This window comes from Monodelphis domestica, chromosome 6 (genome assembly GCF_027887165.1).
Source record: "Monodelphis domestica isolate mMonDom1 chromosome 6, mMonDom1.pri, whole genome shotgun sequence".
NCBI lineage: Eukaryota > Metazoa > Chordata > Mammalia > Didelphimorphia > Didelphidae > Monodelphis > Monodelphis domestica.
Genome location: NC_077232.1, coordinates 62531765 through 62555667, shown reverse-complemented (window position 1 = coordinate 62555667; position 23903 = coordinate 62531765). Strand labels below are relative to the sequence as shown.

At 41.1% G+C, this 23903-nt stretch overlaps 1 protein-coding gene across 6 annotated transcripts in view; it reads right to left on the bottom strand.

Annotated features, from left to right (window-relative positions):
• SBF2 (SET binding factor 2) overlaps positions 1 to 23903 on the bottom strand; it is a 522987-nt gene that overhangs the window by 38575 nt on the left and 460509 nt on the right. For 4 of the 6 annotated variants that reach the window (XM_056802096.1, XM_056802099.1, XM_056802101.1 and 1 more), the window contains 4 exons: positions 19398 to 19594; positions 8939 to 9079; positions 7998 to 8093; positions 3598 to 3782 (listed from right to left, as the gene is read on the bottom strand). In XM_056802096.1, the coding sequence (XP_056658074.1) occupies positions 3598 to 3782; positions 7998 to 8093; positions 8939 to 9079; positions 19398 to 19594 (619 nt within the window). The remainder of the gene's footprint in view (positions 1 to 3597; positions 3783 to 7997; positions 8094 to 8938; positions 9080 to 19397; positions 19595 to 23903) is intronic. The other 2 variants (XM_056802098.1, XM_007497085.3) reach the window with 1 other exon arrangement.

Genomic DNA, 23903 nt, shown 5'->3' with positions numbered 1-23903 from the left:
CTATTCAGGGGAAGGTGACTTTACCCTCCTTGTGCCCGCTATTATATAACACAAATATGGAAAATCCCCATCATTCTGGGGGGTGAAAGAGATGGAGTGAAGCTTAAATACTGGCCAAGCTTGTAAGGAGTGTGCCCGTTCTTTAAGCCTGTTTTCAACAGGTTAGGTTGAACCTGTTAGAATGTAGAAATGGGTCAATAAGGAAGTTGGTGATACAGGTAAATAGGAAGGAATTCCTTAGATGGTTATGCTATACTGTAATAATCCAGCAGTGCTAGCGCAACAGTTCCAAAGCCCTTTCAGTTCAGTCTTTTTTTTCAGTCATGACCAACTTTTCATGACTCCATTTGGGATTTTCTTGGCAAGGATAGTAGAATGGTTGGCTATTTCCTTCTCCTGCTCATTTTACAGGGTTAAGTGACTTGCCCATGGTCTCACAAAGATCAGTTCTGAGGGAGGACGTGATATTGTGCCTTTTCATGCTCAAGAGAGTATTATATCACACAATAATTCAAAAAGACATATCACATCGCTCTTGTAGTATAAATTTCTGAATGCCAGGAGCAGAAAGCAATAATAATGGTAGCTCATATTCCCCTTATGTACAATGTACATGACTGTATTTATTATCCTAATTTCACAAAGGAGGAAGCTAAGGTCCATTGGGTGAAGTCACCTGTCTGATGCCCCTGGCCATGTGAACTTTGGTCTTCTGACCCCAAGTCCCGGCTGGTTCTACTGCCCCATGTGGCAGCAGAAAGGTTAGTTAAAGTGTAGGGGGAGATAATTGACTTTTTTGTGGCAACTGAAGAATTGACCTTTCAGGCTTAGCTCCCCAATAGTGGTTTATCAATCAGATAACAAAGGAAGCTGCCTCTTTAAGATACTCTTCCCTTCGGAAACATTTCGTCTCATGATGCTTTTAATACTTCTTCTACTACTTCTAATAAAATCTTCTAATACTCTGAATTTCCTCTGGATTAAGGTACTTAGTGAACCTCTACTCCTAGCTCCCCTGGTATGCAAGTGCCTTTTAGTTACCTTGACTCTGAGGGTACGGGCCCTGGAGTCAGAAGATCAGACATAAATAACGCCCCCCTCACGCCACCTAATTCTCTATGTGCTGCTCTCTTTCCTCGTTCAGATGGTCCCTTACAACTCTAGATCTCAGACCCTCTACCAGTCACTTCCTCTGTTCAGGGGAATCAGTCATGTTAGAAGAAAAGGAAGCATCCCATATCACTCTGATGGAAGAAGCCTGCACTGAGGGATGCCCTAATTTAGAATGATATTCCACAACTGGAAATCAGTTTCAACTTTAATGGACGACTTTGTCTTTAAGTGGACTTAAACATCTCCCAATCTCGTGTGCCAGGACAGTTTAATTGGAAAGGTCCTCTGACATCGACGTACGAGGATGCTTCTCCACTGCTCTAGGAGGAAACTTGCCATTAAGGCCACGTGCAGTTTTCTCGGAGTGGTATTTCATTTTGGTCCCTTTGGAGTTCAAACAGTCCCAAATGAAGTGAACTATTCTGCCTGGTCCTCTCCCGTGCCGGGCTCCGCAGGGCACTCTGCAGGTGGCCTGGGCACGGAAGGGCAGCAGGGCACGTTGGGCAGGATTGCTGTCCCCGCGCTGAGAGTGCTGCCGATGGAGAGGGCTTCATGTGTTGAAGTGTGACTGTCTAGGCTAAATGGCGAGACTGAGCTTGGGCAGTGGGAACTCACCAGCTGTCACTGCTGCATGCTAAGTCGTGGGGCTCCTTTCTAAGAGAACAATGACAACCTGCTGCAATCCATGGCAACTGGATCATATGGACGGAGTCAGGCCCTTCTGATACTTGGGAGGGTTGGGCTTTGATGCGCAAAGGGGAAGTCTAGTGTTTGCCCCCTCAGTCTAGGGTTCTGTCACTGAGGCCGTGACACGGCTGCCTCGCGTCACGCAGAGGAGATTACCAGGGAGGCGGGAGGAGGGGGCCGCCCGGCACCTCTGTGCTCCACGTTACAGCTGGGGCAGCGGGCCTATTTGGACTAACACGAGGCTCCTTGGGGATGGCTTTCTATGTGACTTCAGTCTACAAGCTTCTGGGGAATTTCTTAATTAAAAATCAATTCATTTAGAACACGGTGTCAGTGCGTGGGAGCTTCCCTGTGGGATGGCACCCGGGCCCCAGCTCCACTTGGGAGTAGGGGGTGCCGCTGCTGCTTTTGCCCTGGTGCAATAAAGCCAGCCTTGGCTTGGGGCCCCAATCCACAGCTGTTAGCTCTGTCTGAATGGGCAGAGTCCATGCCTGTCCCTGAATATCAGGCCCATCAGCCTGGACAAGGGTTTCCAAAAAGCTTCCTTGCTCAGGGAAAAACCTTCCCCTCCTGCTCCCTTTATCCTAAGGGCTGGAGATGCCAATACTTGCTGGGCGTCTCCTTACAAACATGGATTCTCACCGATACCTGACCGAACCAAAAGCAATTAGAGGGCTTGCTTAGAAGAGGGCTTATTTCGGCTCCCCCCTGAATTCTCTGGGTTCGGGGTCTGGGCTTTTTTCTGCGGCTCATCCACACGTACACAAATGTACTTTATACCTGAAGTCTCTCTGGGACCCAGCAGTGAGATGGCTTCTAGAAACGACCTCACGGCCCCCCGAGTCTGGGTGCAGCCATGCTCACGGACATGCCTGCACGCATTAGCCGAGGCCCAACATGGCTACAGCGAGGCGGGGCAGCTGAATCCTTGGAGAGCCCTCCGGGAAGGCTCCCCTTCTTACCAGAAGCCTGCCTCCCTGCACGCTCCCCAGCAGGCCATCATTAGAGCAGGCTTCTCTCCAAGCTCTCGCATTCTCTCATCCTAGCTCAGCCACCTTTCAACAGAATTAGGGCCCCCAAGAGCTGGGATTGAGACTCAGTCGGAAGACCTGGGTTCAATAGAGTGTCAATAGGTAGACACAGAGTTGTCCAAACTGCCAGGGACTCATAGTCCTCTCTACACCCAGGCCCAACCCGTGTGGGTGCCTGCACGGAGAAGGGGTTACCTTTGGAACCCAACCCGTCTGCGCAGAGCTGCATACGGGCATTCGGTTTCCAACGTAATCCATGCATGTCCCTCTGTGGACAAGGGTGTCACTTTTCTACGTGCTTGACGTGTGTACAAGGGCATTCGCATCCTGGCCCTGTCGCACAGGGATAGTCATTCCTTAATCCGGTACATGTGTGTAGAAAGATGCTAATTTTCTCACCCACCCCACTGTGTCACTTCCTAAGTGAACGTCTTTGGGCTCCTCTCTGATTCTTGGTTGTCTCCTCTGTAAAATGGGGAGAACACCACTTGCCCTGCCTTCTTCACAAAGCCTTGCAGCCATCCTGAGAAACAATAACACTCGTATTGTCAAGGCAGCAAACTCCCTAAGGCAGCAGCTCCCAGTTACTGGAGGAGGGGGCAGGCTTTGGGGTCCCCAGGGCTTCACCAGGCTCTGAGCCACGAGATGAGACTCTATCTTCCCTCCCCCCACCGCTAGAGAAACAAGCTCACTAAGAATGGCATCTGACTCCCAAGTGGCCCAAAGAGCTGTCCTCACTCTCCTGAGTGATAAAGAGGAATGTTACCCTTAGCTGTGATTTCTCGCCAAATATGTACAAGGCAGCTTGGCGCTTCAGGAGCTGATTCTGTAAGTAGGCACTGTTACTGAAGGAGGTCGAGTGATCTTTGCCTGCGAGTCGGGCGCCAACATCAATGAAGGATGCTGGAGAGTTGATAAAGCGATTGCTGGCACGAAGGCTTGCCCAGACACCTTTGTGAGAGGTACAAACATTATAAAACAGGTTGGGGGAATGCGATTATCTTACCTGGAAATTATGTTGACTATGGAACCAAAGCATGCACTTTGTACACATTTCTGAAGAGAAGAGACTAACGTCAGTTCCATCTAGCTTAATGACACTAGAATCTCAAACAGGATTACTATGTTCTTAAGACCAAAGTTTTTCAAAATGAACAGGAGTACTTGGAGGAAATAGATGACAGTCATTTTGCCAGATGAATTCTTATTCAATTAATCACTAGTTATGTCCCCTTTAGCCACTTATTTCCCCTCTTTGAGATTCAGTTTCCTTCTTTTTAAAATGGAGAGAATGGGACTGGAGCTCCCTACCCCACAGTGGTGCTGTGTCGGGGTGCTTCATACACTCCCAGTGCAATGAACAATAGCAGGAGAGGCTTCTGGGAAGGTTCCTCTGTTACACACGCTCAGTGATTTGACTGGCTACCCCTCTCGGCAATCTATTGCAGGTATTCTGCAGGAGCATGGCTTTTAGAGTTGCAGACCATTCATTTTGGGAAATTTTTAGTTGGAGAGTCATATTTAATGCCTAAAAATTGAGTGACAGTGAGATTCCCTGGAGCTCTAAGGACAGTTGAACTTTCTGTTCTGGGAACAGAAGGAACAAAGGACTGGCTTGTGTAACAGGATCATTCACATGCCTGTCTGAAAACTGGAGGTTTGTAAAACGCTTACTATAAGAAAGACTACCAAGTGCCACTAGTGCTCCACATATTGGCATAGTATTCAGGCTGGAGATTGGGGAAAAGGAAGGTCATGCTCTCTGGGAACCTTTGCCACTCACAACCTTCCTCCTTTAGTTAGCAGATATGCTAACCAAACGTTACAAAAACCCGATGCTGGATTAGAAAACAATATCTTTGAATCAATCATACAGAGGCAGACTCAGAGCCTGAAGATGCTGAGGATGACAGAATTTTCATCTTGGTTTCTTTTAACATGCAATTTCTTAAAACCTAGTAAGAAATGATGGTTGGGAATTTTGTATTTTGCTAAAGCCAGGGAAGCAGACAAATCCAAAGGGAAGGTCAGAAGCGGATAAGTTCTAAAAGGATGTTCTTGGTGTTTGAAGAAGCCCACATGAGTTTTAATTTTGTCTACATTATATCAATTATCATTAGGAATTTCTCTTACCTATTTAATGAAAAAGATTATTTGTTTCTTGCTTGGCTTTTACAAACCTATAAACCCCAGGAAGTATGATGGGTATCTGAATCATGCTGTATGACATCTCACATCATAGGGTGATGGGAATGGAGTTTATTTCCTATATAATCACAGGATGCCTACTGCAGCATACCCAAGACAGCAGAAATATTTGCTAGGACACACACAGACAGACATGTTTCTACCAGTGATGGGATGACAGTGATTCTGGGCCACTTCCAGTACTCTTGCAAAGAAAAAAAAAAGAGCTTGCATTCTTCTTGGAAGGGTCCTCTCTGGCAGGCATCACATAGGGCTCAGTTTCTCTACAGCATGGCTAGATAACCCTTTGTATGTTTCTCTGTAAGCATTTTTGTGATATGAGGAGAAGAACCCACGAGTCTCAGGAAAATACTTTCCAGTTAGTATCTGCTCAGCTAAAAAAGGTACCTTCAAATATGGTGCATTGAACTTACTTTAGGTGCTATGCTAATGGATGCTTTCAAGCTTAGGAAAACAGAAAATTGTTAATTTAGAATATGGATGATATTTTTTTCTGGATCTGATCTATGATTTCATTGGTATGGGGGTAAGAAAATGGGCTCTGCCAATGAACGTCAGCATCTGCTCTGCAGCTTATAGTTTTGGAGAGGTACCTGGGGCCCCTCAGCCAGTAGATGCCAGATGTAAGGAAAGAACTCAGGCCTTTCTGACTCCTTTCCTGGATTTCTATCCACTATGTCATGCTGCCCTTATATGTATGAGACAAGAGGATAGAAGTCAATGGAGCATGAACGAAATTGTGAAATAAAAATGGAACTATCCCTCTGAACACACAAAAACATGCCAAATTATGAACATGGCGGAGAGTGATGGATGTTTCAGGACACAGAGAACTGTACCTTGATTATGGACTCTTTCCTTAGCTGTTGATTTGGGGTTTGCCTGAATGAAACATTTATCTCTGTGCCCAGACACTGGTAGGTAGAAGTAAAAGTGGGAGAAGGCATGGGATAGGCAGTGAAGCAAAAGTCACAGCAGAGCAAGAAAGAAGAAACTGGTTACTGATTTTCCCAGAAACATAACATCAAAAAGAAAATGCTATGAAACCATAGTAAAAAAGTACAAGATTCAACTCAGCTCACACCAAAAGATGAACTAGACTCTTGTGCAATGAAATTTTAGTACCTATTTTTTCAAAGGTACCAAATTTCATAAATATTCCATGAAACTTGAAATGGGCAGTGCAACTGAGAGGCATCATTGTTGAATTATACCAAAAGGAACCAGATTCTTGGGAGCTCCATTCAGCCAGAAACACATTTCCTCAATAAAATAACCACTTCCTTTTCCAGCTTCCAAGGCTGATAGGGGAATTTCACTAAGAGCAGTGTGAGCCCTGGAGGGGCCAGTATAAATCAGACCTGGGCAATAGCAGATTGGGATCAAAGATCAATCATGGAAGCTCCAGGAACCATTTGGTATAACCAAAGTCATGTTCATTAAAAAGCACAACAACAACAACAACAACAACAACAACAACAACAACAACAACAACAACAAAAAGAGCTCTTGTTTTAAAAATAAATGCCTTTACTCCTAAGCTGCATCTCTCTCTCTTTCACAAATCCATGGGCATTTAGGTAAGCAGGCTGAACCCATTACCCTGTCATTATATCTAGAAGGGTTCTGGAAAGGCCCCACAGTTGACATTTCCCCTCCAAGTACCTATTTACACCAAAGTGAGAGGCAGTATTAGAGATGGTCCTTTGTATTTTGAGTAGATTGAATAAGTCTCTTTCTGATTAAAAAAAACAAAACCAAAACCAAACACAAAGCCAGATGGTTCTGATACCAAGTCACCACCACTGAACATGGTTTTTTGGCCATGAGGGTCTCCACGAAGCATAAAAGTCGTGGTTATAGGACGGCAATGGACATATGGAAGAAACGTTTCTGAGGGTTTGCCCCAGGGCTGGTGACTAGCCGCCATGCAGAGGCCTTCCTGTAGTTAGCATTGCCATGTGGTTGGGTCAATATTTTACCCCAGCAGCCACTTGGTTTTTATGATGTGTTAAGACTTTTAGTTTTGATTTTTGTAGCACTACATGTAGAAGGGGATTGGAAGGCCTCGATAGGACTCTCAAACAGACTGACAATTACATTTAGTCATAGTCCTGGGCAGCAAGTCAGTTTTCAGAGATACATGGAAGCCTATTCCCCTATGACCTGAACTAAGGGAAGGAAGGAGAAGAGAATGGAAGACAATTAACAGATTCAAAGGAACCCTGTGTGTGGCAGGAGGCAGAGGGGACAAGGGTCCCTTGGGTGAACATCCAGAAAAGGAACAGAGCTCTTCTCCCTGCTTCTCTTGGGGGTGCACCCAGGGGTGTACCCTGTGGGACTGTTGGGGCTAATTGGGTCTTTTCTAAACTGCCTTCTCCCTCCCAACTCTAGCTGCTCTTTATGAGGAAGGAGGCATTCAGCAAAGAATCAAGCATGCAGACTTGACTTTTATAATGACACCTAATCCTCCAAATCAGAAGCTCAGGGGTAATAATAGTGGTCACCAGGTAAATACTATCCTCAGGGTCCAATGTCTGCTTTCTCTGGTTATCTACAGGTCTGGGCCTGCCTTTCCCAGAGACTGACAGTTGGGACCACTGTGGAACTCTCACCTAGTGGAGTCATTCTTCAAATTAGGTCATTCATGCATTTCCCAAAGTGATACCCTTCTCCCCTCATAGATTTTCTGACTGTCCTCAGATTAAAAAAAATTAGAAGCCTCAGATGACCAAGATACCATTTGATTATGCACTTAAGCTCGTCTCTTAACATTTTACTAATTTAGTAAGCAATAATTTACAGAAAAAATGACAAAACTTGGAAAAATTAATGGGCATAAGGTGCTCCACGGAGACTTAAACAATTAACTATGAGCTAATGATTTCTACTTTCATTTTTATGGGGCAGTCTGTTTTAATTACATCAGTGCTCAGGTATAAAATTAATCTTACTAACCTCCTCGGTTAAAGCTATTGGATGGATTTACATCCAAATGTCCTGGCACTACCTGCTTGAGCACAGTGGACATTCTTGAAGTCTTTCGCTCAGAGCCTAAAGTCAGCCAAAAAAGAAGAATAAAAACTATCATGTTGTTCACGTTAACATTACTCAAATGACATATTGTTCTCTTCACGTATAACATGTCCAGCTGCTGCCAAATATTGTACTTTTTAAGCACCCAAAGCTGTATTAGAGATAATAAGTAGACATGATTACTCTGTCAGCGATAACGTACACATTTGCAAGATTATGGAGGGTTAGGTCTGGCTAATGCAATCAAAGAACTCAATGATGAATGCAGCAAAGCAAGCAAGCTTTCTAGATGGTGTTACTTTACAAGAAAAGCCATCTTCTGCGTCTGCTGGGCTGATTCAAACAGGTGATTAGGCCAAGTAGACCAACAAGTCCCATGCGCCTGTGTCTAACACATCGGGGTTACCTTTACATGAACCCTATCGACTTTCATCACATGATAACTGAAACAGAATATGAATGTGAGTCTCAATGGCTTCATCCAGATCTAGCCAAAACACACTGAAGAGCAAGGTTTTATCTAAACGACAGGTGGTGATCAGATCGTGCGGTGATCTGGGGATTTGTGTCGATACAGATTCCCCTGTCATTTCTACAGCAAATTTAACAATTGGGGAATTGGAACCAACCACTTCATAGAAATTCAGCTGAGAAAGAGATTCTCCCTTAAGAAACAACATGAAACGTCCCCCACTTCACTAAGCTTCCACCCCTCATGACAACTTCAGAAACGTTACATTTAAATTTGGTCGTTGCTGACCAGGATAGATTCCAAACCTCCTTCCCAAGGGATCCCCACCATCTCCCAGGACACCCCCTGACCGCAGTACACATCGCCGGAGCCAGGGCTGCCGAGGCCTTACCTGGAGACAGAGCAAGTGCCGGCCTGACGGTGAGCGTGTTGCTGCCACTGAGTTTCTGATGAACTGAAATGGCATTCAGGAGGGCTTGCAGGTATTTCTCCTGTTCTATACTACTTGACGTTTCCAAAGACGAGGTGGGAACTAGAGAGGTGGGACAAAAGGCATAAAGGGGAGAAGCAGTGAGTGGCCCGATACGCACTTAAGCCCAAAGGATCTGCTGGCTGCTCATGCTTGCTCTAGGCCAAACTGAGCTTCATGTTTGCAGTCTAACACACACCCTCACACACACTCCACACTACTTGAAAAAGCCCCATTTCGAGCAATATACAACCTATTTCTAATGGCAGTCTCCTTGGTTTCATCCTTCCTCCTGGTCAGCTGTGGCTGGACATGCCAGCGTCGGCCAGGCTGCTGTTCCAATCCAACCCATAAGCCTGAAAGCTCCCGAACAGCTCTGGTGACTTTCCTAAGCACGCAGTTGCTCCCCCTAGAGCAGCTAGAAGAACCCAGGGAGGTGGCCTGGCTATGGCATATCTGACAGCGTGGGGCACGAGAAGGGGCAGTATGGCGGAGTGGACAGGAGCCTGGCGGAGGAGTTAACAGACTAAGCTCTGCCCCTTGTGAGCTCTATACCACTGGGCAAGCGCCTTTTCCAGGCAAGACTTCAGTTTCCCCATGTGTAAGAGAAGGCGGATGAATTCTGATGTCTAATCCCCAATGTCCTTTTGAGCTAAGAAAAACTCGGCTCACGTAAAGTCCCTAATACCTTCTCTGGGCTCTGTGGATAAGAGCTGCCGACCTCTGCAAACATTAGGGAGTATCACTCATATCTCTAAGGGCTGAGGGGAGAACTGAGCCCAGCCGCATGGAAATGTTTTGTTTTATTTGACTTGAGGTGTTGACACTTTCCTTTATCTAGTCACCGCAAACCTAGCCTCTGTCTATAATTTGCACGTTTTTTTAAACTAGAAAAGGGAAAAAGAACAAAAAAGTTTACTTTTTTTCCCCCTCTTAAACGTGAAAAGCTTTTAGATAAAAGAGACAACATCTCATTTAAAAGCTTATGCAAAAAATGCTAACATCACAAACTTAAGGAAATGATCATGGAGTCCTGGAATGACTCAGGGCTCTTATGTAACACATGCATACTTATGTGCTATTATAACTACAATACAGCTTGCGAGAATTCCATGGGGCAAGCAATTCAGTGAAGCCAATTACCTACCATTACAAAAATGTTCAGATTTCAATTCACAGGGCCTTAAAGTGTTTCACACCATGAACAGAGCATGCCTTTGCTTTCACTGAGCCAAAGGACATAGAAGGAAATGGTCTACATTAGAAGAGGTGCAAGAACATAAAAGACGGGGACAACTAAAGGTAGTTTAGCTGGCACGAAGGCAGCCCTAGAGGCAGAATTCCAACCCACAGTCTGTTCCATTCCTTCTTTGGAAGGATGAGTGGGAGCACAGCTTCTCATCCTTTCTTGTCATGGAGCCCTTTGGTGAAGCCCATGGATCCCTTCTCAGGGTAATTTTTAAAAAGATACAAAAGAAGACACACAGAATGACCAAGGAAACCAAAGATATGGAAACAGTTATCAAACTACTTTAAAACAAAGTTCATGGATGCCAGGTGAAGAACTTCTGACATAGAGGATCTCATCTTTTCCTGTAGGTAACCCATCCATGCTCTGGTTCCTCATTGTGGCACTGAGGTGACATGGGCCTCCTTAGCAGAAAGAAAGCTCTGGGAGGTCCTGCCCTTTCCAGTTCAGAAGCTCTCAGAGGCATCTGGGAGAAAGGAGCAGGACTTATGCTGTAGGTGCATCTCCTTCTGGGCCGTCTGTTGTAGAATCAGAATCAAGTTATTCAAGGTTAGAGTTGGAGGACACCTTAGAGAGCACCTAGGCCAACATGTTTATTTTATTTATTTATTTAAAAAGCCTTGCCTTCCATCTTAGAGTCAATACTGTATATTCTTTCCAAGGCAAAAGAGTGGTAAGGGATAGGCAATGGGGCTTAAGTGACTTGCTCAGGGTCACACAGCTGGTAAGTGTCTGAGGCCACTTTTGAACCCAAGACTTCCCGTCTCTAGGCCTGGCTTTCAATCCACTGAGCTACCTAGCTGTGCCCAAAGAGGAAATGAAAGTTCATTAACAGGAAAGTCTCCCTGCTCCATGGTGGTAGAGCTGGGACTCAAGGCTGATTTTCCTGAGTCTTAGGCCAAGGACACACACAATGCTTCACTCGTTTATCTGGATGGAAACTGGAGATGTATTTTGGGTAGTCATATTCTTTTTAAAAAACTCAATTAAGTTTATTTTTTTGGGTAAAACAAAGATTTGCCATTTCCCCCTAGTAATCCCCATCACCACTGAGAAAGCAAGAAAAACAAAGTTCCTCATGCAAATATGTATAGTCAAACAAAACAACTTCCTGCACTGGCCATAATAAAAATGTCCCAATCAGCACTCTCCAGTCCAGGAGGGGAGTTTCATCACAAATACTCTGTAGTTGTGGCTAGGCATTATGCTGATCAGAGTTCTTAAGCCTTTCAAACTCATTTGTCTTTACAATACTGTTGGTATCATATAAACTGTTCTCCTAGCTCTGCTCACTTCCCTCTCTATCAGTTCAAATAAGTCTTCACAGGTTTCTCTGTATTCTATCACATTCATATACTATAATTTTTTTCAGATGGGAACTGATGGGAATTCCTTTAATCTATTTTTTCCCACAACAACAAAAAAAACCCCTACTATAAATATTTTTGTACATATAGGCCCCTTTCGTTTTTCTTTAATTTCTTTGGGGGTATAGAGACCTGCTAGTGGTATTGCTGGGTCAAAAGGCATCATTCCAAATTGCTTTCCAGAATGACTAGATCAATTTATAGCTCTACCACGAGAGCATTAATGCATCTATTTTCCCACAAATCTTCCATTTCTCTTTTTTGTTCGACTTGGCTAAGTTGATAGGGCTGAGGTAGAACTCTAGGGGTGTTTGAATTTGTATTCATCTAATTTTTAGTAATTTAAATGACTTCCACTTATGGCTATTGATAGCTTGGGTTTCTTCCTTTGTAAACTACTGATTTATATACTTTGATTACTTATTAACTGGAGAATAGTTTTCATTCTTATAATTTTTAATTAGTCCCATATATATCTTAAAAATAGGACAATGATCAGAGAAACTTACTGCAGTTTTCCCCCCTACTTATTTGCTTCAAATTTTAGCTGAATTGGTTGTTTGTTTAAAAATTTCTTAATTTTATGCAACTAAAATTATCCCTTTTCCCTCCTGTGAGCCTCTCTTTCTCTTGATTGGTCATGACCTTCTCCCTCATCCATAGATATGGCAGATCATTTCTTCCTTGCTCTTCTAATTTGTTTATGATGCTACTCTTAATGTCTAAGACATATACCCATCTGTAGCTTATCCTAGTTTATGGTGTGAGATGTTTGTCTATACCTAGTTTTTGCCAGAATGATTTCCAGTTTTCCAAACAGTTTTTGCTAAGTAGTGAGTTCTTGTCTAAATAGCCGGGGTCTTTCAGTTGATCATACACTATGCTACTGTGATTATTTGTTTCTGTATACTCTGTACCTAATCTGTTCCAATGATAACCCTCTCTATTTCTTAACCAGTATCAATTGCTTTGATGCTTACTGATTTGCAATATAGTTTGAGAGTATTGGTAGACCCCTTTCCCCTGCACCTTTTCCTACAGATTTCCTTAATATTTGAAACCTTTGTATCTCTAGATGAATTTTGTTCTTAATTTTTCAAGCTCTACATAAAGTATTACTTTGGCAGTTTGATTGGTAGGGCACTGAATAAATTAATTTAGGACATTGTCATTTTTATTACATTAGCTTGACCTACTCTGGATCAACTGATATTTCTCTAATTATTTAGATGTTTTCATTTTCATTTCATTGTGTAAAAAAGTGTTTATATAACAGTTTATATAGTATTGGAATTGATTGCTCTTAAAATATTTGATAGAATTTGCTTCTATATCCATTTAGTCTTGGGATATCTTTCTCTGGAATTTCATTCATAATTTGTTTAATTTCATTATTTAGTATTAAGTCCTTTATTTCTTGCTCTGTTAATCTAGACAATATTTGTGCTAATATTCATCCATTTCATTTAGATTGTCATTATTGGCTTATAACTAGGTGAAATAATTTCTTTCGTTTCTTCTTCATTGGTTGTGAATTTACCTTTTAATTTTTGATACTAGTAATTTAGTTTTCTTTTTTTTTAACAAGTTAGCTAATGGTTTATCTCTTTTGATGGATTTTTTTTAAATGGCTCCAAGATTTATTTATTAATTCAATGAGCTTTTGCTTTCAATTTTAATCTCTTCCTTGATTTTTAAAAAAACCCTTATCTTTTCTCTTAGAATTAATACTGTGTATTGGTTCCAAAGCAGAAGAGTGGTAAGGGCTAGGCAAAATGGGGGTTAAGTGACTTGCCTAGGGTCACACAGCTGGGAAGTGTCTGAGGTCACATTTGAACCTAGGACCTCTTCTGTAGGCCTGGCTCTCAATCCACTGAGCCACTCAGTTGCCCCATGTTCCTTGATTTTCAAAATTTCTATTTTGGTTTGGTATTCAAAGGGCTTTTTGTTTCTAACTTTATTCGTTTTTTATTTTCAGGACTTCTATTTTGGTATTTAATTAGAGTTTTTAATTTGCTAGTTTTTAAAGGTTTTTTTCTTTAGTTTTTCTATATGACCAATATGTTGATTTATTCTTTTACTGATGAAATTATTTAGAGATATAAATCTACTCTAAGGGTTGTTTTGGTTGACTTCCCTAAATATTGGTATGCTGTCTCATTGTTGTCATTATTTTTAATGAAATCATTAATTTTTTTCTGCGATTTGTTCTCTGACTCATCCGTTCTCTACAATTATTTAGTCACCAGTTACTTTTTAATAATTTTTTCAATGGCCCTTTGTTGTATATAATTTTTATTGTATTATGGTTCATAAAAGACGCATTTGATATTTTTGCTTTTCTTCATTTATTTATGAGGGTTTTATGTCCTAACCCATGGTCAATTTTTGTGAAGGTGACATGCACACTAAGAGATACACCACAAACAAATTTCTTTTTATTTCCTTTCTATTCCAATCCCGTAGTCTCTAAGTTTATCACAGTTAACTTTTATTCATGTCTTTTAGTCTTTTCTTACATTTTTTTGGGGTGATAGGGGAGCTTGATTTATCTAGGAGTAAATTAAGATATCTCATTTTTATAATTCCACTCTTTATCTCTATAACTCATTTAACTTTTCCTTTAAGCATTCTGATACTGTGCCATTTGGTGCATATGTTGCATATATGTTTAGGATTGATAATTATTCATTATCTAAAGTTCCTTTTGGCAAAATGTAGTTTCTCTTTTTAAGTCTATTTTTGCTGTTGTTTAGACTGAGATCATGAGTGCTTCCCCTGCTTTTTTAATTTTAGTTGTAGCATATTAGATTTTGCTCTAGCTCCTTTTTAGAACTCTATTTTCTCTTTCAAATGTTTTTCTTGGAGACAACATATTGTAACATTCTTTTTTCTAAACTATTCTGCTATTCTCTTCCAATTATGGGTGGGTTCATCCTATTTACATTCATAGTTATGATTGTTAATTGTGCATTTCTATCCATTCTGTTTCTTTATACTTTGTTCTCTTTGTTTCTTGTCCATTTTTTTTAAATAAAGAAGAGTATTGTTAGAGAGATTGCAAAGGCTCAACACTAGGTTTTTTCAAAGCATGGTATAATCTGCTTTTGCTCACCCTGGTCCTCTTATCTTTCCTTATTCAGAACCCCAAATACTAATTCTTTCTTTTCTTTTAAGACCTTCTTTGAAATTGGCCCTTCTTAGATGTTATTTTGTTTAAGATCAATCTCTTTTTCAATCTAATGTGGGGGGAGGGCAGAGCCAAGATGGCAACTTAGTAGCAGTGAAACCTTTAAACCGCTCTGAATATTCTTCCAAATGGATCTTTAAAAGGACAGGAGTCAAAGCAGGATGAGGTTCTTCCACTGAACACAATGTGAAAGGTAGGCAGAGAGAATAGATTTCCACAATATAAGGGGGATTGGAAGCAAAACTGTAAACAGAAAAGAGCAGGCTGACCACCAGGGTGTAGGCAACTTAGGGATCCTGGGTCATGGACTACACCAACAAAAGAACACCTCAGACCCACTCCTTGAAGTCCCAGACCCTGACAGTAAGATCCAGAGGTCCATAGCACAGGGCACTCTCAAATCTCCTCAGCAGCAATTAAGCCAGCCTCAGGAAAAAAACCCTGTGAAGCAGAAGCTAAGACAGAAATGGCCAGCAACATGCAGATTTCCCAGTCCACTGGCAGGAAAATGAGCAAAAAACAGAAGCAACAGGAGATGGTGAGATCTAAGTAAACACATGTAAAATCTCCAAAAAACAAACAAAAACAGGAATTGGTTACAAATTCTGAAAGAACTCAAAAAGGAATTAAAAAAACAAATAAGACAGGTTGAAGAAAAATAGTAAAAAGAAATGAAAGTAATGTAAAAAGAAAATAACAGCTAAAAAAGCAAAATTAGTTAAATGGAAAAAGAGGCAGAAATAACCAATAAGAAATAAGCAGCTTAAAAATCAGAACTGACCTACTAGAAAAAGAGAAAAAAATCAAATGAAGAAAAGTACCATGAAAAGTAGAATGGATCAAATGGGAAAGGAGGATCAAAAAGTCATGGAAGAAACTCAGTCTTTAAAAATTAGAACTGGGAAATAGAAGCTAATGATTTCATGAGACATCAAGAAACAATAAAACAAAATTAAAAGAATGAAAAAATAGAAGAAAATAAGAAATATCTCATTAAAAAAAACTGACCCGGAAAATCGATCCAGGAGAGACAATTGAAAATTATTGGACTACCTGAAAATCAAGACCAAAACTTCCCCCCCTCCAAAAAAAAACCAACCAAAAAAAAAAAAACAACAAACCTTAGACATCATATTACAAGAAATTATTCAAGAAAACTGTCCTGATATTCTTTATCAAGAAGGCAAAATAGATATTTAAAGAATCCATAGATTACCTCCTGCAATAAATCCCCAAGTAATAACTCCCAGGAATGTTATAGCCAAATTCAAGAGCTCCAAGGTTAAGGAGAAAATATTACAAGTGGCCAGAAAGAATCTAATATGAACACTTTATCCTTATTTAGTCATTGATAAGATGTTTTCCTTTCACATTTACCTTTTTGTTTCTCTTGACTCCTGTTTTTTATTTCAAAGTTTCTAGGCAACTGGTCTTTTCATTAAGAATGCTTGGAAGGCCTTGATTTCATTAAAAATCCATTTTACCTTTGTAGGTTTCTACTCAGTTTTAGGGGGCAAGTTACTCTTAGTTGTAAACTTCCTGGAATATTCTATTACAAGCTTTCTGCTCCTTTATTCAGTGTCTACTAAATCTTGTGTGATTCTGACTATGGATCCTTGGTATTTGAATTCTTTCTTTCTAGCTCTTTGTAGTGTATTTTTCTTTGACATGAAAGCTCTGTGTTTTGGCTACCATATTCCTGGAATTTTCTTTTCAGGGTTTCTTTCAGGAGGTAGTGACCCATGGAAATCTGCTCCTTTCTGTTTCTATTTGCTCTCTGGTTCTAAGAGATCTAGGGAGTTTTCTTTTTATGAATTTTTTTTTTTTAAACCCTTACCTTCCATCTTGGAGTCAATACTGTGTATTGGCTCCAAGGCAGAAGAGTGGTAAGGGCTAGGCAATGGGGGTCAAGTGACTTGCCCAGGGTCACACAGCTAGGAAGTGTCTGAGGCCAGATTTGAACCTAGGACCTCGCATCTCTAGGCCTGACTCTCAATGCACTGAGCTACCCAGCTGCCCCCTTTTTATGATTTCTTGAAAGGTATCCACACTCTTTTTCTGGCCATGGCTTTTAGGCAGTCAACTGATTCTTAACTTTTCTCCCCTTGATCTGTTTTGCAGGTCAGTTTTTTTCTTCTATGAAATATCTTTTATTTTCCTCTATTTTTTTTCAGTCTTTTGATATTGAGTCATTAACTTTTGGTCCATTCTAATCTTCAGGAAGTTTGTTTCTTGCGTAAGATTTCATACCTCTGGTTCCAAGTTGTTAATTCCTTTTCCACGATAATTTGTTTTCCCTTTTTTTTCTCTTCTGTTCACATTTGATTTTTTTTTTTCTGGCAATGGGGGTTAAGTAACTTGCCCAGGGTCGCTCAGCTGGGAAGTGTCTGAGGCCAGATTTGAACCTAAGACCTCCCCGTCTCTACACCTGGTTCTCAATCCATTGAGCTACCCAGCTGCCCCTCACATTTGATTTTTAAAACACTTAGTAATTACTAGTTTTTTGAAATTTTGTTTTTAACTGCTTCATCTTTTCTATGAATACTGGTGAAACCTGTGCCCAAGTTGAATTTTTCTTTGAAACTTCTTGCAGCTCTTTTGAAGTCATTCTCTTCTTCTAAGACTGTCTTTTGAGACCCTATCATCACGATAGCTTTTTTGTGGGATTCTTTTTTAAAATTTATTCATTCTTCTAGCCTACTTTCTGAGTTTGGACATTATGTTAGAGCTTTGATCTGCACTTGTGGAGGGAATATCTGAGCTGAGCTTGTCTCCTTCTGGCTTTTTGCTGCTTTTTTTGGTTACTGAATGTTGTGTTATTCTCAGAGAAAGATTAGGCTTTGGATCTACAAGCTTTGATGCTCTGAAAATGTTGTGATTTAACTGTCAAAAGTAGATTTTTAATAGCTAAGAGTGGTCTGTGAAGAGTTGATATAACTAATCTCATTTTGTTCTATAATCACTATCTTGCTATATATCGCCTCAGCATACAGGACCACCTTACAGCAAGTTGATTTCTTTTAGCATCATCTTTATACATCCAATTGTTATGAAGAAATGTTTTATCATTGGAAAGGAAGACTTCCCCAGACCAAGGAAAGCCTGTTCCTTTTCTTCATTTTGTCTTATAAGGGACAAATGGTTCTCTTTGATATACTGTGAATGGCCATGCTAACATGGACATGAGACTTCTTTTAAAACTAGATAAGCATCCACTTTTGTTGTAATAAGTACACCTTTCTTTTCTACATGACCAACCTGCTTTGTTATAAGCATGTCTCCTTCTTGCCTCAGATGAAGGATGATGACATGAATTAACTGCTGAATTATATGAGCCTCGTATGTCCATCAACTATTGGTAGAGTGTATTTCACCATGACCAAACTGCAATTTTTCCTGTCTCTGGCTTAGTTAGCCAATGAATTGAAAGAACTCCTGAAACATGATTAGGGCAAAGCCTAATTGCTTCCTGGTTGAAGTTCTACAAGTTCCCGACCTGAGTCTGGATCTGCATCACACACACCTGTGGGCTTGTCTCTGGTTGGAAGTTCTAGTTATATTATTGCTAGATCCAGCCCCATCACACACTTGGAAAGTTCTGCTGATTCAGAGACGTAGACTCCCTTTTGTTCTAGAATAGGAACCCTGGCTATTCTCTTGAAGGCTTCAGGTTAGACTGGAGGCTAGAAATGTGATCCTTCTGTGCTCTTCACATGATTACTATTTGCTTCTGAACTTGCTCTTTACACAGTATACAGACTTGGTCCATGTCCACTCCTCGTCCCAGAACATCATCCGTAGGTACAACCCCCTGCTCCCCACCCATAAGTCAGTTCTAGATCTATGACCTGAAACTGATTAGAGAATGACAGCAATGGGCATCCTGCAGAAGGTTAGAGCCTTCTGGGATGCTCCATATAGTACAACTTTGGCCAGACCTTCCTCCTCAAGGTCCACAGAGCTGTCTATCTCCTTAAACTAGAAATCTGACATTGTCATTTTCTCTTTGAATTCCCAATTAGGATTTGATTTTTGTTTTCTAGATCTTTGTGGAGGAGCTGTTTGAGGGAATTCAGTGGTTCTTCTGGCTAAACTGTCATCTCGGCTTTGCCAGGTACTTTTTCAAGGCTACTTTGTGAGGATTCCTGGAAGTCAAGTCAAATTACTAGCATAATTTGGATTCAAATTATGATTAATATATAGGGTAAAGTTGGAAACCATTTCATTCAGCTAAAAGTCAACATGATACAAAAGGATTGAGTGATAGAAGAAGCAAGTGGGATTTATTGAGTACATGAGAGAAAGTAAGGAAAACTTGGGTATGGATTAGGATTGGGACTGTAGGTATGAGGACCCTTATGGATTATCCAGTCCAATTCTTTCCTCTCAGAGAAAAAAAAAACATCTGAAGCGGGGAAATGACGTGGCCATGCCCAGACATAAAATTAATGGAAACGCTGGTACTAAGAAATGATCTGACTTCTGGGCGCTTTCTATTATTGTGCCCTGACCTCAGCTTCTATTGGTGAGGGAATTAAACACATTTGACTTGTATGAGCTGAACTGAATGCTTACCTGTAGAATGAGGGTTTGGGGATTTGAAAAGTCCAACGACTCCTTTCCCATGGAATCCACCAGCTCGGAGCAGCAGGGTACTGGTTTTGGTGTTTTTCCAACACACCACAGGCAGGCGATTTTGCCGATAGCAGCGAGCCACTCTTGGTAAGCTACTGTCCTGGACAGCTTGAGGCACCACTAAAAGCCCTGGGTAGCTTCAGTTCCATAGTGAGAGAAGGAGGGTAGAGAAAAGTAGAATGAGAGGGAAAAGGAGAGGAAATGAGAGTGGTTGAAGGGAGAGAGAAAGAGAAAGAGAAAAAGAAATAGAGAAGAGAGAGAGAGAGAGAGAGAGAGAGAGAGAGAGAGAGAGAGAGAGAGAGAGAGAGAGAGAGAGATTTTAAAATGGTTGTTTAAAGCTCCAGAAAATCTCATTTTTAGAGGAGGAACACAATTTAAATGGTAACATGTGGAGTCCCTTGGGTAACTGGACTAGCTTATGACAACAATGTGTTCCCTTTATTTATTTCTATGATGGATTCTGAAATGGGACATTTTTTAAAAATGGGACACTTTCAATGATAATCGCATCCCTTAGTGGCACTAATTCTGCTTTTGGAAGACTGAAAGCAAAGCTGACTGGTGAGAAGCCCGTAGTTTGAACCTGTTTTTTCCCCTTGTACTTTGTTCTTAATTTAGCTCTGCTTTTCCTCAACTTGAAATAAAGATTGTAAAGATTAATGGTTTGGCGTCCGGTTTATGAGAATGATGTGTCACTGTGCCAATAAGCTCACTGGATCATTGAAAACAAAACAAAGGCTTAAGCACCAGAATATATGATTGCCTGAGATGGCTAAAGGATTAAAAATGAAAAACAAATCATTGCTAGTACTAGGACAATATGTTCAAATGTCAAAGTGTGTTTAACACTGCATACTGCTATTTATTTAAAAAACAGCTTAGGTGGAAATTGTATGACACAATGTAAGGAGAATAGAAAAACCGACAAGCACCTTATTTTACATTTACATTATTTTACAGTTCAATGACTGTAAAAGGATGGACAGGTTTCAAGGAATTAAATATACTATCTTCTGTGAATCCATTTAGAAACTCAATCCCAAGAAGATTTCACTGTCACTACTGCCCTCCTTCCTTTAGTCTCTGGGTGGCTTCGCTCTGATGCTGATGTCGCTGAAGACCAAGGCTCCACATGGATATACCAATTACCTCCTTTAACAAAGGAAGTTGTAAAAAAAACCTTCCAAGCTTATCAGTTCATGTTCCTGAAGCATTTTGAAGGTTTGTTACCCAACGTAGTCTTATTTCGTATTTCCAATGTGTAGTAAAATCCTACTTATTCAGATTAATTGTGGAAGAATCCATTTTGAAATTGTTTAAAAAAAACCCCAAATTATCAACATGATCATATTTTACATATAAACCACAGAATCATGGACTTAAGAGTTGGGAGGGCTGTCTAACCATGTCTGCTCCCTCCTTTCTCAGACATGTAAGGACAGGTTGCAAAAGGAAAGATGGAACTTTAACTGAAGAAATGATTGACAGCAAAGATGGTTGGGAGCAGAGGATGCTGGGAGAGAAGGGAGGACTTGGCAAGGCTCTGTGAAAAACTCAAGGAGCTTTTGAATGGAGACCTCAAACAAGCAGGAAGCATTTCCTTGCTGGGGACCTTGCCAAGAGCCATAAAAGGATTCATCTGTATATTGCCCAGAAATTCTGCCAAGTTATTTCATCAATCTGATAACTCAAGGACCATCTCAATAGAATGTCAGACTCTTCAGACCCAGTAGGGTCGTGAACTCTCTGCCCGAGAGCCCGGCTCTCTCTCTTTGCCCTTTGCACCTGCTCCGACTATTCCTTAGCATAGTAATATCATAAATAGTTGAGAGAATTAGTGGGACAGGAACGAGAAACTCAAGTTGACTGTATGGCTGCTTGAGTGATGGACCTTATTTAGGGGGACAAATCAGGGACCTTGACTCCCTCTTTCCAATTCCCCAGTCCATTAAACCTTTTACTTAGCAGTCAGGTATTCTTTCAAGTGGTATATTCTTGAAACTTAGAGAAGGTAACTTGATGAGACTTTAGATCAGCCTTCAACAGAGAGCAACCAAGACCTCTCCCCTGCTGAGTCAAGGACTCGGGGGAAGGCTTGTCTCCTTGACCTCCTCGTGCCAGGAGATCTGGAGGTACCCCCGGTTCACCTGATAGGGAGACCTTCCTTCAACTTCCCATCACTCTTTCACAACCCTATTTCCTGTGCAGCACCCCTTGTCAGAATCACCTAGGAGAGGTGAAGGAGAGTAGGAGCTTGCCCATCGAGGTTCATATCATTCAACACTCCGTTTCCTTCACAACAAGCTTCCTATAAATCATTGGCTTACCATCATTATAAGAACACCAAAGTCTATTTCACCTACAATCCTTACAGATATGAAAGTCAAGACCACAGAGGTTGAATGTCCTCTGTGTAACATAATCAGGATTTAAATCCAGGTTCTCTGTCTGTGTATCTAGGGTTTTTCTACAACACGCTGTAAACATCCTTTTCTTTAAAGTCCATGAAGCGGATCTGTACCATGTTTCATCCCAGGAAAGAATTTTTTTTTCTTCTTTGGATTTTTGTTCCACTTTTATAGCTATCATGCTCTATTTTATATTACTGTTACTTGCATTTGTGCCTTGTTTCTTTAACTATGCTTTTCATGAAAGCTAAGACCCTATCTTATTTACCTTTGTATCTTTATGCTGGCTGTGACTCCTCTGGTCATTCACTATCTAATGCAATTGCTTAAGACTGTAAAAAAGAACTACTAACTGCATCGACAAGAGGAAGTTTCCATGCTTGGAACTCTCTAACCAATTAAATGACAAGTCTGGAATCACAAAAAAACCAGCTACAAAATTCAACACACACAGTCCTCAAGTAGAATAGAAGGCAGTGCAGAGAGTAGTTTTAAACACTAGTTAGAGAAGCATTAAGTTCAGATTTTGGCAGTTGTGTGGTTGTACCCATTATGGTAGAGGCATGGAGAGAGAGAGAGAGGACTTGTAAGCCAAGATGCAAGAACCAAGGCTGGGGACCTGCCTGTCAATCAAGCAGAAGGTTCCAAATGGAATGTTCCCAGGAGTTGGCAGTTAAGCTGATGAGGGGAAGGGGACTTGGAGTTATTCTCTCTGGAGGTTGAACCTGGCTGAAAGACCCTTGTGGGGCTGACTTGGTTTTGGGGTTCTCTGATCAAGGGGAAACCTCTGTTCTTTCTGAGATTTTGACTGACCAAGAGTTGGAGGAAAACCAGGCTGAAGGAGAGATTTTGAACTTTCTCTCTGGGGTTAAGCTGAGAGACCTTGCTAATTTTGTGAAGAAGAAGAAAGAAGATTTAAAAACTGTTGTCCTCCATCTCTCTAATTAGAGTCACAGTTTGTGACTGCCCTACTTTCTCAAGCCCTCAAATTTTTCCTTATTTTAGATTAGGGAAATCCTCATCCCTTTTACCTCAGTTTACCATCCTGTTATCACAATAAACCCCTTACCTGAGAAAGAAAACTAGAGTAATTTATAGTCCATTCAGGGGGGAGGGAGAGAGCCAAAGGCTTCCAGAAGAGGGTGGTTAAGGGAGGGAGTCAGGGAGGAAGGAGGTTAGGAAATAGATTGATCCATCAGCCATCAGTAGGGATTAGTAAGCAAATCCCAGAGCATTCCCCAGAGCAGTTACCCTGTGTGGCAGTATCCCTCAGCATTTCTCATTCCTAGCTCCATTACAACCAAGCAGCTTCAGGTTCCCTTAGCAGCGCTCTCTAGTCAAAGCCAGAGAACAGCAATCATTGCAAAAGAAACATTTTCTTCAGTTTACTTTTTTTTTCTATTTCACCATCTAATTTATTCCCTTTGTTTTTTTAAGAAATCTCCGCTCACGGGTATCAGTGGATTGAAAGCCAGGCCTAGAGATGGAAGGTTCTGGTTCAAATTTGGCCTCAGACACTTCCTATTTGTGTGACTCTGAATAAGTCACTTAACCCCCATTGTCTACCTCTTACCAATACATAATATTGATTCTAAGATGGAAGGTAAGGGTTAAAAAAAATCTCCACTTATCTTGCTTCTGTCTTGCTCTGTGTCCTCTTTGGGCTTCTTCTTCCCTCCATTTCCCCCCAAGTGAACCATACTATCTTCTCCCCTTCATTATCAAGCAGTGAAATCTTTCTCCCCAACTTCTAACCCTCAGTGGGAACAATAATCCATCAACTACCTTCCCTCTCCCTCATTGGTTGGAAGGAGTTTTTCTGATGGAATAGAAAGTTGATGCCAAATCCTCTAGGTTAGATTAGATGGCCAGTGAGGTTCCTTCCATCTCAGTCTATTCCTTAAGCCATCATGATAACTCAATTTCTTTCCCACTCAACCAAATTTGCTCAAGTACTTGTATTATTTTCACATCCCAAATTACAAAGGCAACTTTGATCTTTAAGGTATATTTCATGCTGCTTCTCTCAGCCTTTTTC